The sequence below is a fragment of the Rhinolophus sinicus genome, linkage group LG09 (assembly GCF_036562045.2).
Source record: "Rhinolophus sinicus isolate RSC01 linkage group LG09, ASM3656204v1, whole genome shotgun sequence".
Classification (NCBI taxonomy): Eukaryota; Metazoa; Chordata; class Mammalia; order Chiroptera; family Rhinolophidae; genus Rhinolophus; species Rhinolophus sinicus.
The window spans coordinates 94,046,094-94,063,561 of record NC_133758.1 but is presented as its reverse complement, the minus strand read 5'-3'; the positions used below and the strand labels follow the sequence as shown (position 1 = coordinate 94,063,561).

At 34.0% G+C, this 17,468-nt stretch overlaps 1 protein-coding gene across 1 annotated transcript in view; it reads left to right on the top strand.

The window, feature by feature from the left end:
* Positions 1–17,468, top strand: part of AGMO (alkylglycerol monooxygenase) — a 297,194-nt gene that overhangs the window by 135,846 nt on the left and 143,880 nt on the right. The window contains exons 6-10 of the mRNA XM_019727089.2: positions 6,394–6,460; positions 8,629–8,694; positions 8,790–8,869; positions 12,234–12,368; positions 13,915–14,031. Of these exons, the coding sequence (XP_019582648.2) occupies positions 6,394–6,460; positions 8,629–8,694; positions 8,790–8,869; positions 12,234–12,368; positions 13,915–14,031 (465 nt within the window). The remainder of the gene's footprint in view (positions 1–6,393; positions 6,461–8,628; positions 8,695–8,789; positions 8,870–12,233; positions 12,369–13,914; positions 14,032–17,468) is intronic.

Sequence of the window (17,468 nt, the reverse complement as noted above, 5' to 3'; positions counted from 1 at the left end):
TTATTTTGAGGAACCTCCATACTGTTTTTCATAGAGGCTGTACCAATTTACATTCCCACCAGCAGCATGTGAGGGTTCCTTTTTCTCCACAGCCTCTCCAACACTCGTTTTGTCTTGTGGATGATAGCCATTCTAACAGGTGTGAAGTGATATCTCATTGTGGTTTCGATTTGCATTTCCCTAATAGCTAGTGAAGTTGAGCATTTTTTCATATATCTGTTGGCCTTTGTATGTGTTCTTGGGAGAAGTGTTTGTGTAGGTCCTCTGCCCATGTTTTAACTGGATTGCTTGTGTTTTTTGTTGTTGAATTGTTCGGGTTCTTTAGTATTTTGGATATTAGCCCCTTAATGGAATCATTGTTTGTTAATATCTTCTCCCATTCGGTTGGTTGCCTCTTGGTTTTGTTGATAGTTTCTTTTGCTATGCAAAGTTTTTTAGTTTGATATAGTCCCATTCATTTATATTAGCTTTTACTTCCCTTGCTTTTGAGGTCAAATTCATAAAATTCTCTTTCAACACAAGGTCCGTAAGTTTAGTACCTATGTTTTCTTCTATGCACTTTATTGTTTCAGGTCTTATATTCCTGAAAGACTTTTTAATTTCAAAGGGAAAGATCTATAGAGATATGTTTTTCAGGTAATATAGGGTAGTCAGGAAACTCCTGAGAACTATATTATAGCAAGAATTAACTGCAATCAGTTCATAGTAGGCATTTAATTATTCAGTTTACCACATGTACTTAATTTGTCAATTTCCAGAGCAAAATTATTTTAAGTTATAGCCTAAATACAGTGGAAGTTTCAATAATCGTTTAGCTCTCTAAGTCATTCAACTCACTCTAGTGTGACTGCAAGGCAAGGGGGGAGGGGTCATAAGAATTCCCAAAAGAAATTTCAAAATCACGTGGTGATATGGAAACTGTACTTTTCATCTCTGGCTCTTTTCATTGAAACTGAAGCCCACACAAACCTGTACTGACAGAACATAAAAATAATTCAAGAAATTCACCTGCCAATGATAAACAGGATTCAACCATCCATCATCTAGTCTCTGTGATTTTTGTTTGTTTTCGGGTTGTTGTTGTTGTTTTTTTAGCTCATTCATTTTAGCTATTTATTTTAAATTTCCAATTCACTGGATCAAAGATGATGTTTGGACTTGCTTTCCTGGCTTTAAATTCAAAGAGCACTTCAGAAACAGAGTTTGCCTGTAGCTTTCGCAGTGACCCCCTGACTCATTTCCTAATATACTCCTCCCTTCGACTCCAAATTGAAAGAAAGGAATTATACTTCTCTCCTTGACTGCAACAGACTGAAGCACCAAAAGAAATTCATACCCATGAAGCGGAGTTTCTCATCTTCAGCACAATTGATATTTTGTACCGGACAATTTTTATTTGGGGAGACTGTCCTGTGCATTGTAGAATATTCAGCTGCAATAAAACCCACTACTCACTAGATTCTAGTAGCACTTCCTCCAGTTGTAGAGGCAAAAGTGTCTCCAGACATTGCCAAATGTCCCCTGGAGCACACTCACCCCTATTTGGGAACCACTACTATTAAGGCAGAAGGGTGGGTAGGGGGCAGTGAGCTGGATGTATCTACTCAGTGTAATCTTACTGAGCAGTTACTATATGCAAGGCAGTGTTATATGTACTGTGAGAAACCAGGAATGGTGAGACACAATCTCTCTCCCCATGGAATTTGCAAGATATTATGGGGAATGAACACAGATAAATAAGACATGGAACATCATGGCATAAAAATTAATGATGTCTCAATGTGTATTCAAAGAAAGGAAAACAAAATTTCCATTGGGAAAATCAAGAAGAGTATTTGGAAAATTTAGGTAGGTCTGAAAGGAACAGCAGGATTCCATCAGTTCAACGAGGGGAGGTTAAGGTCTTTGAGGCAGAAAAAAAAGAACATTGGAAATCAGTCTGGAGATAGAATGAAAAACTTTGAATGTCAAATGTTTGGAACTTTATTGAGTTCATTGTAAGGAGTCTTTTGTTTGAGTTCATTTTATTTTTGATGAGGGGAAATGACTTAATAAGAAGATGGACAGTCTGATGGCTCCCATTCTCTTGCTTTTAGATTTAACTCTTCTTCCCACCCCCACCATAAATTGTGGAGGAAGAAATGAGGAATTTGTGACCAGTATAGCAAATGATCCAGAGCATTTCTGCTGGACAAAATTTAATCAATAGAATGCATGGATCTTATTATTATAAAATTATTTCTATTATTCATTTATAATAACATATTATTGTACAAGTATAAAAACAGCCTAAGAAGTGCTCTTTTTGAAAACAATGATTTGAAGAAACAGGCAGAAAAAAATGTTACTGTTTTTGAAGTTTGGGTGAGAAATTAGCACTTAAGTTTTAATAATATGGAAATTAAAAACATTAAAAAAAAAAGAAACAAGTTCTCTGTTTAGGATATTGGTTCCTAACTTTTGAGAACTTACATATCGCTTTGCACGTAGAAGGAAAAAGATAGTTTCCCCCTAGAAAAATCCCCATAGGCACATAGTCTTAAAATTTGGCATGACACTTCAGAATGTTCTTGACCTTATGAAGCCCATCCATGACCTTTCCAGGCATCCATAGTCCTCAGGTTATAAAACCCTGACAGAAAACTATAGGATACAAGACATCACTTCATAAATTATATGAACATCTAACCACTATTCTGGACACCTGAAACGAATATATAATAATATTGAATGTCAACTGTAATTGAAAAATAAAAAATAATAATAAAAAAAGACTTATGCCATAGTTTTGGAGACCTAAGAAGCACCAAAAGTGCCTAAAATACCATGAGGAGCAGTTTAGGAGCTTAAATCCCTGAGCTCTTTATAAATGCCTGGATTCATTTTAATGGAAATGTAGTCAAAAAGTATTTAGTTATCAATTCCCATTAAAGTTCTAAAAGATTAAATTACTTGTATTGGATTGAAAAATAATTCCTGATAGAAAAATAGATTCCTGAGCTTACACTAAGAAGACTTCAGGGTTTCCTCCCAAGCTGTTTAAACTTGGACTATTAATTTAACTTCTCTGAGTTTCAGTTTTATGCTTTTTTTTTAATAACAGAGCATTGGACTATATTATTTTTAAGCCCTCTATATGTTCTAAAATGTCATAATTTAAATTAACTTGTTTAAATTAAAAAAAAAGACAAATAATAAAATGAGAATAGCTGCAATTATTTCCACAGTAACATATTTTCGGGAAGGGATTCAAAGCTAGATGTGGTTGAATTGCTAAGTGACTGAATTTGCAAAAGTGGGTGATAATTGAGTTGTTATGCTCAGCTCTTATTAATTATTAATGACTTCTCCTTGACTTTGAATCAGAAGGGTTTTCTGCAAGCGAGGTTCTGATTGGGCTATCTGAATGATGAATCATCGCCCACACTGAGGTGGTCTTCTCCAGCTCCAAGGTACTCATAGGCACTACCAGGAAATTTAACTGTGGTTGCCTGTGTTGTACTTGGCTTGTAACTTAAAAAAAAAAAAGAAAAGAAAAGAAAAAGGAACTTTTAGTATTGATATGACCATGCTTCAGCCTGCAGGAGCAAAAGATTTTCTTTGAGGAAAAGAGCTTGACATTAAAAAAATAATGTACTCAGCCAAGGCACCAATCATCTGACTGCACTCACCATTTGTGTGACTTTAAATCTGGATGCACACATGCCAGCACCAAGGATCACAAATGCATCTGGGGAGCAGAACCCAGCCAGTGTAGTGTCCTCCACCCCCTTTTGTTGTCTGTTTTTGTAACATATGTCAGGCACAAAGAGGCAAACAAGGATAAAATGGTTTTGTCCTTTCCCATCTGGTTCACTGCCAGAGATACAAAGCCCAACCAAAGCATCAGATTTCAATGTTCTGACTACTGAGAAACCCCACTTTCTTGTTCTCTATCCATCACCATTCTTCTCAACAAATATTGTTCCACCAAGAACAAAGTAATGTAGTCCAATAAAATACAGGGTTATTTTGACTTACTCCCCTACCGATTCCTGGTCATTAATACTATGTTTATGGTATAACGCCTTATTTCATAGGAATATAGTCTGATATTAGGGCTGCATTTACATTATTTTGAACTCCTGAAATTAAAAAAAAAAGGTAATTCTTTGTGTATAAATTAGTTTGGTTCTATGAATTAATCAAAAGGTCTGTGGTTTGAAATTCATAATACATTTCTCATGGAAATAACTTTAGAGACGGTAATGGAACTCCAGGTTAGTAGAGCCTGAGCGTGAGAGAGAAAGAGAGAGAGAGAAGAGAAGGCGGGGGTGGGGGGAGAGAGAGGTGCACTTGAATTAAGACACAGTACATAACATTACACATCCTTTGCATGCAAACACTTTTGTCAGTTCCATAATGGAAACCAAAAATCCCATAGAAGCTGGTCAGGTAAGCAGGACGGGAAGTAAAGACTGTTTCTTTCAGGTGTGTTAACAATGAGTCTAATAAGGAGATGGTGGCACCTGCCCCATGGAGGGATGCAACATTGTTATGTGGCAATACTGCCAGTTTCTGCTTCAGGAGTGTACAGGACCTCACAAGCTGAAGATGGTGTGGCTACTGTGGCTCTTCACATTTGCAGAGCACTTGCAAATAGGATGTTTTAATGTTAGAGATTGCCAAAACATGATTAAACCCTGTTATATAAAGAGTTGCAATCTAGAAGTATGTTTAGAGCATTAGGAAGCTATTAATATTTTCAACTGGCTAACTGAGCACTACTGTATATTAGTAGAGTAACAATGTCTTTTTAAAATGTTATCTTTAAAATATTCAAGTATTCAGAAGAGTAGAAAGAATAATGGAATGAATTTACTATATCTCTAGCATTTCCATTCAAAATTCATTACAGTTTTGATTAATTTGCATCAGCTATCCTTTTCTTTTTCTTTTACATTGCCAAATATTTTGTAACAAAACCTAGATCTTTTTCAGTTATACATCTCTGAAAATCAGTTATATTTTCTTACACAATGACAATGCCATTGCAACTCCCAATAAAAACAGTACTTTTTGTCATGTAATACTCTTTGTAATCAATTTCTCACATTGCCAAGAAAACGTCTCTTATGTTTATTTTGTTCAAGTAAGTATCCAAATAAGATTCTCAACTACATTGGTTGTTATATATCATAAATATCTTTTCATGTTAAGCAGTCCCATCTCACTGACCTTTCCCCCCTTATCATTGACTTGTTACTAAGTTCATGTCAGTGTCATGATTGTCAATGGCTGAATTTTTTTCTCCAAGCATCATTTAACTTCTTCCTTTATTCCTCATACATCCTCTATATGGAACTAGAGGTGAGGAACTTCTTAAAATAGCATAGCAATGTATTGAACTGGTCATTGGTAGGATCTAATAAATCTGTTTAGATAGCGATTAAAGAAAAGTCAAATATTCTGTTATCTGCCATGGTCAACGGAAGAAAGAATCATGTAATGAAGATTAATAGGGTTCCCACATTGCCCAATATTAATTATGTAACATACCAACTGTCTTACACATGGGCTACTGTTCTTGTATATGACACCTACTTGATTCCTATACTCCTTAGAATTTCCGCACTCTGGAATAGGAGAATCTTAGTGAAAAATGTTGAAAGAACGTTATAGAGTTATAGACCAGATTTTGAAGACTCTATAATTGTAAAAAAGGCCCCATTAGATGTACATTTGACTTTGGTTTTTGTCTCTAGAATGTACTGGTATATGGTGCATATGGTTGGAGACCAGTTAGGATTCTGTCTGAATAAGCGTGATACCCGACTGCAATCAATAACAGCTACAATACTAAGTTGTTGATATCTGGCTGATTATTGGGTAAAACCAAACCCAGAAAATGCATACAATATTGTATTTTTCCTCCTCTATTTATGCTCTGCTAACCCAAATCATCAAACGCAGAGTTGAAAGGTGGAAAATAAAATGAGTGAAGTATGCCTTGGCAATAGTACCATTTTACAGCACCATTTTGCATTCTCAGAATATTATTATGTAGAGATTGTTATTATTTCCATTTTACAGATGACAAAATGGAGTTATCAAAGCTTAAGTTATTTTCTGAAGATCACATATTAAGAAACAGAGGGTCCAGGAACCAAACTGAGGCAGTCTAGCTTTTAACCTCACAGTACCCTCTCATAATAGAGTTATGAGCTTATTTTTGTCTTTATATGAATACCAGGTGATAGAGAAACTTTTTCCGACTCTAATGCCAACCCTGAAACATGAAATGTCTCTTAACCCATATGCAGTTTTAATGTATGTGGATTACTCACATTACATATACACATACATTTGATAATATCTGTGTGTGTAAATAAGTATTCATTTTGTTTTAAACAGGTCGTTGATAACCTTGGTCCCTTGGAACTGATTCTTAATACACCCAGCCATCATAGAGTTCATCATGGTAAAGAAATTTGATTTCTTCTTTCTTTTTTCATTTCTTTAAAAATGATATTATTATTTTGCATCATTTCATCACAATTGCCCAATAGAGACGGCACCCACTGTGCAAATAGGCGTTGTTTCTTTCTTTGAATCAGGATAAGCTTTATGTCCAAAGGAAGAACTGGCAACAACAAAACAACAACAACATTTTATAATTGTTTTTTGGATTTTCTGTTTTGCCTAAATCTCAACTGTGGTGGAAAAATACTTAAACAGCTGAGTGGATATACACTTTGTATCTTACAGACAATTCCTTGACCTTATGATGATGGTCATTCCTATCGAGAACCAGAGAGTGCCTGGTCTCGAAAACTGTTGCGATTTGAGGAAAGCCTAATAAACAGGACTTCACTTTCCTGCTTAATATCTGTGAACAAACCTGACGTAGGCTGCCTTTGCCTGACAAAGGGAAAATTCCATATGGCTAGTGCATAAGGTTTAAAGACACCAGCTTAAGTTTAAGAAATAACAGAAATATTTACATTTGTGGACCAAAAGACCTGGACAAAAATGTGCATATCAGCATTATTTGTAATAGGAAAAAAAAGAGAGATGATTCACATGTTAATCTGTGGTAAAACTATAGATAAAGTACAGAATATTCACATATGTATCCCAATGACAATGCCCGAACTATTAAGGCATGCAATGGCTTATATAAATCCCATAATATTGAGAAAAGGAAGCTGATCATAAAAGAATAAACACTATTGTTCTGTTTTGTATTAGCTTCCAAAAATCAGGCAGCACTGGAGCCCTGCAGCCTGTCTCCCCAAGGGCACAGGTCCCTTTTCCCATGGCAGGGAGCAGAGCAGAAGCACGAGCTCCCCAGGAAGAGGAGAGGACGGGGTCAGGCTGCACATGTTCAGTTTCCTCTTCCAAATTCAACAGTCATTCCCCGACCCTGAGGGAATCATTAGTGAAGTGGTAGAGAGGCCAAGAATGTTATACTCTTGGGGTTCCCTCCATATAAAAGGAAACGTAAGGAGTGGAGAAGAACAAGTTCACATTGAGGAAGAAATAGTTGCTAGTTTCCCGTTTGACTTCACAGCACCTTCCCACATATATTGCTTTATATCAGGGTTTCTCAGTCCTATTGACATTTTAATGTCACTTTTAAAAAGACCAGACAGTTCTTTGTTTGGGGGTAGGGGAACTATCTTGTGTATTATAGGATGTTGGTCTCTACATATTGGATGCCAGTAATATCTTCTCCCAGTTGTGACTGAGGACAATGTCTCCCCCTATTCAACTGAGAGCCATTGTTTCCCCCATGAAGGACCATGGGCTGTGCCTCTGTGTAGCCAGTCCCACTCTACTTTTGCACTGCAGTGGATGGTTCTTGTGTCTTCACTGTCAAATGTGCATTTACATGTAGGGAAGGTGTATATGGAAATGAGGACACAGGAAGACAGCTGAGTTTGTTGGAGTAGTGATTTGGTGGGTTAATATTCTTAATCCTTTGATTTACAATCATCGTATACAATTGTGTCTTTTACTATTATTGAAGAAACTATGCCCAGCTATTTAAATTTAAATTATAATTTGAATACTTGGGAACAGAGCAAATATCATATAAGTTAATAAAAAAAAAAACTAGGTTAATTTGATTTTCACTTATGTATTTTATTATTTTAAAATAAATACTAACGTCTCTAAGTAGAAAATTTTCTTCCTGGAAAAGATGCAGAGAAAAAGGATAGACATAATAACTCACTTAAAAATTAGAAAAGAAAACAAAACACAAATACAAACTACATATATTGTTTTCTAGTGCCGTTTTTCTGTACCATTTAATTTTTAATTATTGCTTTTTGATAGTCCTAAAAATAGAATTAAAAATTTTCCCAGGTTAAAAAAAAAAATGAAAAATTGTGAGCACACTTTTTTTATGTGACATAACTCTTAATATATATAATTTTAGGAAATATGCTCTTTTTAGTATAATTAACTGAAAAAAATAAAATTAAAACTCACTTTACTAGCAAATAAAGGCTAGTGTTGTCAATGAAAAGACATTCTTAGGAAATCATTCTGTTAACTAAGTCTTAATTTTGTGAATGGGTGCTAAAATACAAGACAAGATGTTCTAAAAAGCATAACTTCATTCTTTACTTTTTTTTATAGGCAGAAACCGTTATTGCATAGACAAAAATTATGGCGGCACCCTTATTATATGGGATAGAATTTTTGGTAAGTAAAAAGTACCAGAATTTAAAAAAATAATAATACTTAGCTTCTTAATTCACAGAAAGTCAAAGATCATATCCTTAATGTTTATCTTCCAGGGACATTTGAGGCAGAGAATGAAAAAGTTATATATGGTTTGACGCATCCCATTAATACATTTGAGCCCTTCAAGGTGCAGGTAATGTACTTGGTTTTATTCTTTCTGAATTGATTACACGCTATTGTAAACTCATATTTGAAAGGAAAATCAGTTTTGAAAGCTGGTAGTATATTACACTACCCTGAAAAAAAAAATGTAACTGTAAAAGAGTTTGAAAATAACTCTGGCACTCAAAGACTTGAGTCAAATTGGGCAAAATACATTTGAAAAACAATTTATAAGAATTTTTAAATATGTCTACTACCTAGAATAAAAAATGTGGCTCTTTAATAAACATATTCTTTCTCAGAATAGACCTGAAATATATTCATGCATTCAGAAAGAGCGATAGTAAAATGTATAATTAAGGCTGATCCCACAGTAAGAAAAATATTTGCTTCGAGTCTGTATGACTCTGGTTAGAAATTCAACGTGAGGCCTTTGCCGCACTCTTCTTGGATCTAAATGTCAGGAGCTATTATGGGTTGGTTAGGTCTGCACATTACCTCACCTGCTAAGACTTGTTGCAGTGGACCAGTTTTCTGTCAGACATGTGGTATTGGTTGTTCACTGGTCTCACTGGTTGGCACTAGAGAAATGAGGAATGTCTGTGAAGCTCCGATCCGTCAGCAGCATACCACCACAAATGCTCCTGGGGTTCAGTACTAGTAAATGAGAAAAAGATAAGAATGCTTGAAAAACTAAAGAGGTCAGTCAATGACAGCTTTGTCCTGAGGACTGGGTTTACAGTGTTCAATAAGGGAGGAAATTATAGGTTCATATTGGGTCTGATTTTCAAACTGACTTCTTCCAATTTTTAAGAAAGTTAAAATAACAAAATACATTGACATCTATTGAGCTTTTAGTATGTTCAGGGCATTGCAAACAGCTCAGCACAAATGTTTAAGGTAACCATTACTAAAACCTTATGAAGTAGTGGTTTTTTTTTAGCCCCATTTTTTTTTTTTTGGTGGATGAAACTAAGGTTTCCGGGGCTTACATAATTCACCCAACTACACAGAACTTGTCAAATGCAAACTTAACTGAGGTGGGTTGCAAGCCAAACCCAAAACTCGTTTAACTCTATTTAAACTTTATAGTGTGCTGCCTCTTTACAGAAAAGGCCATCACAAATTGCCTTAATTTTTCAAGTGAAAGACTTTTTTTATTTTCATACTTCAAAATAGAAAAATTGATTATATCTCTTTTTCTCAACTGCAGGACATTTTTTTTTCTCTTTGTCTCTGTCCTCTCTCTCTCTCTCTCTCTCTCTCTCTCTCTCTCTCTCTCTCTCTCTCTCTCTCTCTCTCGCTCGCGCGCTCTCTCTCTCATCTCTTTATCTCAGGCATTATTAAGAACATATCTCTCAGGAGAATACTAATGAAATATTTCAGGACACTTTCGTAATAAGCTTTATAGAATTCTAGCCAATTTAGAAATGATACACTGAAAGCTACTTCTTTATTTGGTGTAGTCCTGCCTCTTTCATGTGGAGATTAAAAAGGAAATAGACAACTTGGTCTCTGTCCTCTGTGAAAGAGCCTTTCAAACTTAATATGAATGTGAATCATGGGAAGATCTTATTAAAGTGTGGATTCTGTTCAGTAAGTCTCAGGTCTGTCCAAGATTCTGTGTTTCTAACAAGCTCCCAGATGATGTTCATTGCTAAATCTTTAGATAGAAAGGTTTTGGAAGCATACACTTTTGCTGAGGAAAAGCAGTTCATGTTGAGACAGAATAAGAGATTGAACACTATACTACACAAGCTGCACAAATAGTTGGATCATTAGGGTTTGGAGAGAGACAATATTTAGACAATCACAAGTGTTTATGAGCTGCTGCTGAATCTGTGTCAGGTTCAAATCTCTAAGCATCTACCCCTCACATAAACATTTCTTTTAGTGTAGTAATTGTCACAGTTGTATCTAAGGTTTAGTCTCCTCCTACATGCTCACTCACTTGTCAGAAATGTCAAATTAGAAAGTTGTGATATTTAGGAGTTTCTGAAACTACAAAAACATATACTTACTTTCTCTTAAATTCCTTTTTATTCAGCTACATTTCTCACCTTTCCCTCAGAGGCATCAAACGCAACTTAGAATGGCCTACACTAGATAGAATATTTTTTTCCTTATTATTCAGCATAAACTATTCACTTTGCTCTCCTTTGGGGTCCAGGAGTTTCAGGGCATTGAATAGTAAATAAGGGAGAAAGGATTCCTTATTTTAAAATGTTACCATGTATTTTTCATGGCTTGTGTCTGGTCTGATAACAATAAAATCGTACTCAGGTTTCAAAAATACCATAACAGATTAGTATATTAATGTGTGTTATAACTCCTACACACATTAATTTTCTGTATTATTGTTATTGCAAAACCCCAGGGTAAGTTTCCATCTAACATTTCCTTTTTCCTCAAAATCTGCTCCACTAAATCCTACGTGGTTCCTTAATTGCTTAAGATTCCTTATTGCAATAGTTCAAGCAACTTTTTAAAAAAACATTTCATAATCCTAGCAGTTTAAATTCTTTAAGAGACAGTGAAAATGTCGGTGAGACCACAAATTCTGATGGAGCCAAAACTTCTTTCTACCTTAATTTATTACTACACTTATGATAGAGCTCATCTCTAGAGTCTATAAGTGATGTCCGACCTCTAGGATTATTTTTAATCCTATGATGTATTATGAGGACAAGTATGGCATTTATAGCTAATTATCCTAATAGCTAATATTTATTGGGTACTTATTATGTATGGACATGCTTTTAACTTCTGTACATGTCAAATATGTGTTACATAAAAAATGTGGATTCCTATTATAAGCTTCTAGGCAAAGTTTTGACTCAGTCAGCAAACTTTTCCTTTTCTCATAACAGAATATAGTCTATGTAATACTAAAAGTCTACTATTTAAATAACTTTGAAATATTTCCTTGTATAACTAAATACAGTAAGTAAAGGATTATTTTTAAAATATGTGACACATATGCAATGTTTGTATGTTTGCATATTCAACCTAATATCCATTTAGCAAGACTTTAAAAAAAATGTCATATTGAGTACACAGGCTGCTAGTTAATTCTGTTGAAATCAAAGCCTCTTAACTCATTTTTTTCTACTTTGCTGAATTTCTAAACAATTGACTTATAAATAATAATTTTGTGGAGCTTCAGAAATATTGACACATTTAACTTTGAAGATATGCAGAATGCATAGAATGAATTACAGTTTGTAATTCAAGTGCATATTAATTAACATTAATCAAATATACATAACCTATATATTAAAGAAAATATCTAAATTGCATTCAACAATAAAATAAAATACATGATTTATTATATTTAATCTTTTTGTTAAGACACTTTCTTATTTAAAATAAATCTTATATTTTTATTCCTCTAGTTCCACCATTTAGTGTACATGTGGACTACATTCTGGGCCACGCCTGGATTCTTCAATAAGTTTTCTGTTATATTTAAAGGACCAGGATGGGGTCCAGGTAAACCAAGACTTGGATTGAGTGAAGAAATCCCAGAGGTAAGTAGAGTTCATTGGTTTGGTCATGGTGAAAGTTGGTTTCCTATTGTCAGGCCTACATCTTGCCTATATGTATGCTGACTTCATGCAAATCTGAAAAAAAAAAAAAAGAGAGAGAAGGAAAGAAAGATGTTCCCTTAGGCAGACGCAGCCTTGTGGTGCATAACTTAATGAGTGGACACCACCTAGGGGCCAGTAAGAGGGGTGCCTTCTCCCAGGCAGACACTGCCTCTCACCAGGAAGCATGATTTAGGGGATAGAGCAGCAGAGGCTGTTTTTCAGATCCAACAAACCCACAAACAGGAGACTTTGTATAGTGTAGAAACTCATGTGGCTCCATCACAGAATCTTAACACACTGGAGAAGGAGGGAGACTTAAAGCTGATTCAGTCTAGCCTTTATTTTGTTCATGAAACACTGAGGTCTTCAGAATGGAATGTCTAAAGTCACACCAAGATGATTTAGGTACTGGATTGCACCATAACTCTGTTAATTCTAGGGTAGTGTAGTAGCATTAAACACAGAAATCCCATTTAAAAACAAAAATAAGCAAGGTAGAGATTGAAAGCACTGGATACTAAATAAAAAATTCAGTTTCATTTTCAAGTTCCCCTTATAGACAGGGAAAAGGAATTTCTTTCCAATCATTCAGGATTTATATTGTAATTCCTAATAAAAATAACTGTCTATAGTAATATAGAAACAACAGAAATAAGAACCTGCTGTTGATTTCAAAGATAATTATGAGTATAAAAATTGCCCAATATTTCAAGAGAATAACATTATGTGTTTTATTTGGGCATTGTTATTATTTTTCAAAAAATCCTGATCTAAATAAGGATGTTTTCTCGCCTAGTTACAAAAGCTGCTGTGTTGATATTTCAATACTTTTGGTTATGCTCTAAATCAGTTATGTAATAATGTGCTAACTTGACATGGGTGAAAATATTTTGCTTATTTTAGCTCTAAAAAGTCTATTTAACTGTGGTCTATTTATTGTTTTTCTTTTTTTTTTTCAATAGATAACCTAAAGTGAATGTTTTAAAGTCATATTTTTGCTTAATCTCCATTAAAAAATAGAATTGTAGTGTTTCTGGGAAACTCTAGTTTGCAAAAGCTTTTTCCAATACAACAATATTTCCCTTTGAGGCATAATTATCTACATTACCCAAAGTCACCTTCCATTTTCTTTTTTACTATCCCTCATGTTTAATTATGAACACATTTTGTATTCATATTTTCATATTTCATGTTTTCATGTTTATTTTGGTTATGTTTGTCATCAGTACATAGTGCTGAATCAGTTCTTACATTGCTCTACATAAGGCAGACTAAATCAGAATTATAATACTTCTGAAATGAAAAACAAGTCTCCTAACTTTTACATTTTTTCTATCAAAGAAATGAATGTTAGAGTCATACTGGAAATGAAAAATAGCGAAACCTTTCATTTCTTTTTGCAATATCTCTTCTTTATTAGTGTGGATTTCAGTAAGAGGAATAAACAAAAGAGCAATATAAAGGAAAATATTTCTTGTTTTCCTAGGTGACGGGGAAAGAAGTTCCCTTTTCATCACCAGCATCTCAACTATTAAGGATATACTCAGTTGTACAGTTTGCTCTGATGCTAGCATTTTATGAAGATACCTTTGCAGACAAAGCTGTAAGTGCTGCCCATTTTAAATATTATGAAAAATCATTTGTCATTTTGTTTGACAAAAATATCTCTCATCTAAACAGGTCAATTAATTCTTCTAGACGACTGAATGTATATTAATTATGTCCAAAGTGTCTCAATATAGAATGTCCATCAAATGGTATGCTATTGATCTAAATGATTACTGAGAATTAATCTGCCACAAATAAATCCTCAACAAGCACAACAAAAGTACTCCAGAAGTTAGAATTAAATGTGTTTAGGAATGCATACTTTATATTAATTTCAACATACTTCTATTAGAGAATATTGACTTTCAAAAGTTTTCAACGTAGTGTGTATTTCACGTGTTTTGTTCTTTCTAAATATTCAGAATATTCAGTTTGTCTTATTCAAACATAAGAGCACTAGACCAGGGTTTGGAATCTGCATTCTAATTCAGGCATTACCACCTGGGGCGTTATTTTTTTGGCCACATAAGAATACTCTCACTGCCTATGTTTTGGACAAAAACAGAAATCACGTAATGTATTTAAAAATCTACTGTAAATTGTAAAAAGATAAAAACATATATTTTTAAATACTTGTTTTGTTTTCTAAATTTATTTACATTATGTTCTTCTAAAAATAATTTGTAGTAGTTCAAAAAGGTACACAACTTATAGTAAGGTAATTAATTTGAAGTAGGTGAGATTGAAAGTGGAATCACAGAAGAGCAAAAAAGAATCAGTATCTTTGACTTTGTTACTAAGAAGATATGTACCTCATGAAATAACCTGACTAAATCAGAAGTTTTGAGGGCTCACATACTAGGTGTTTGAATAATAATTATGCTTGAAAGAAATAAAGGTAGAAGAGTTTCTATTTCCAGCAAAATAGTGGTTTAGATATACCAATTTCTTTTTAAGGCGTACAGAACACCTAGAATTGCTGGATAAGGTATACTTTTAAAAGCCTCTTTAAATGTATTGCATAGATGAGCTGACAAAAATTTGAGGTACTCCTTAGAGGCTACAAATGTTGAGAGAATATGAATCCAACGAAGAAAACAGTGCTAATCCTGACAGCTGTCCCAGAGCATTGAATAATCTCTGCTTGTGTGAGACCTTAAGGGACCAGACAAAGCCAAGAATGTTGCATAGGTGGGAAGTCATATAAAGAACTTCAAATAAAACAACTGAAACCAAAAAATAACACTCTCCTTGCAGGGATGGGGGTAGAATGAAAAGACTAAAACATGGAAAGGAAACTTGTTTATAGTGGACTTGGCTTTGAGGTGGCAGGATAAAAAGTCTTCCCTGAGAATTTTTTACTACAAACCAGCCCTCACTCCGATATGGATCTAGGATTCATACTAACCATTGATTTGTAAGCCTATAAAATAGAGTTCCAAGTGATCTCAGATTAGGTATCATGTGTTTAAAAGACCCATGTTCAAATCGTGCTTAGAGCAATTTCTTAACTCAAGTCTCAGCTTATTCCCATAGATAAAGTTTCAATGACTATAAACTCAGAGATAAAAAGCACAGAAACATACTAGGAACAAAGCTAACATGACAAAGCATTAGTAGAAACAAACAAACAAAAAACAACAACAGAATTAAACCTTCAAAAGCAACAAATTTTGGAAATTAAATCAATTAAAACATAAATTAAATAAATTTAATATGTTTGAAGAAATAAAAAACTATGAAAAATCAAGAAACAAGAGAATATAAAAAATGATGAGGCACATTTAGAAATAAACAAATTAAACTTCTAAAACAAAAATATAATGGACATGAAGACGTCAATAACTTAAATAACAGTTTAAAGACAAATGAAGAGAGTATTGGTTCATTAAAAGACAGAGCCAAAACCTTATCCATTATACAATGCTAAAAGATAATGAGATTTAAAAAATGATGGAAGTTATTTTTAGACATAAAAATACTGCGAAAAGTTCTTAAAATAAAAAAGAGAGAGATACAAGAATCCAGTCAAAATGTGAATTAATGTAAATATGATTAGTGGCAGTGAATCCATGCAAGATAAAATTATGTTTTTCAAAGAATAAGTCTGTGCTATTGACAGATATCAGTCCATCCATGAAAAAAAGTAATTGATAGAAATTGATAAATAATGTGTACAGAAAAATTAGTCTACTAGAGGATTATTTTTAATAATTTTAACGTATACACTCTACAAAATTAAGAAAGAAGTCTACTTGAAGTAGGTTACTGGGTGTATTAGGCAGGACTTTTTGGTTGTATGTGGTAGAAATTTAATACAGAGTGAATTTATTAACTCATATAACGGAAGAGTCTGGAATTTTTCTTCTTCGAGCAGTGCTGGATCCAATGAGTTAAATAATGTCATCAGTGCTCTTGTCATTCTTTCTTACAGCTATGCTTTTGTCAAAGTGCAGGTTCTCCTACAGCCTCTCAGCCCTCATGGAAACAGGGAGGCTACTAGCAGCTCTAACTTTAAATACTGACACACACAAAAACTCGGGAAGTGAAAGTTTTAAATTGGCATCCGATATTAAGACTTGGTTCATCTGATTATCACTGAACCAAGCGATGTGATCACGCCTGGATCACAGACCATTCAGTCTGAATGAGAAGACAAGGTCAGCTCCCCAGGATCCTCATGGTCTGAGAGGAGGGATAGGATAGTTTGAAAGAAAAATTGAGATCATCGTATACAGAAAAAGGGAAATAGACTCGAGTAGGCAAAAATCACGTGTTAAATCTATATAAATCATTGTCACTCATAAATATGTGACTTGAACTTATTAAAGTCTTTAAACACTTATAAAATGCAGAATAACACATAAACCTTACCATAGGATACCAGAAATGTCTTAAGAATACTATGGCAGGAAATATACTGGCTTACTGTTTGCTCTTTCACATATATAAGCTACAACTAGTGAAACCAATTCCACATTGTAGCATCACATTTTCCTTTAGTTTCAAATGAGACAAAATTTGAACCCAAGGGTTTATTTCAGGAACAAAGCTATCTTTAAAGCAGGATGAACTACATCTCTCTAAGCAGTGCACCTGTAAATATCAAACAGCCATGATGGTTAGACTTATTAATTGCTTAACCTAAGGCCTCATAATTATCTCTTCAAGTATTACAAAATTAACCCATAACCAATTACTTTGTTAAATTACTTTATCTTAATCTGTTCACCTAAGTTATAACAAAATATACATGCATCAATACAGTTCAGGTAGTTGAAGGAGACCAGAAGAAAAGCTAGATTGTCTGTATGCAAATATCTAACTCTCAGTATACTGATCAGTGTTGACTACAGTTTGCATTGTTGAATTTTTTCAGTTGTACTAAATAAAATCCCCAAATAAATTATACTAATTTGTAGAACGAAAAATGGAAATTTATTCATTTTTATTTTGAAGTAGAGACCCTTAACATTAAGTTCACCAAGAGAT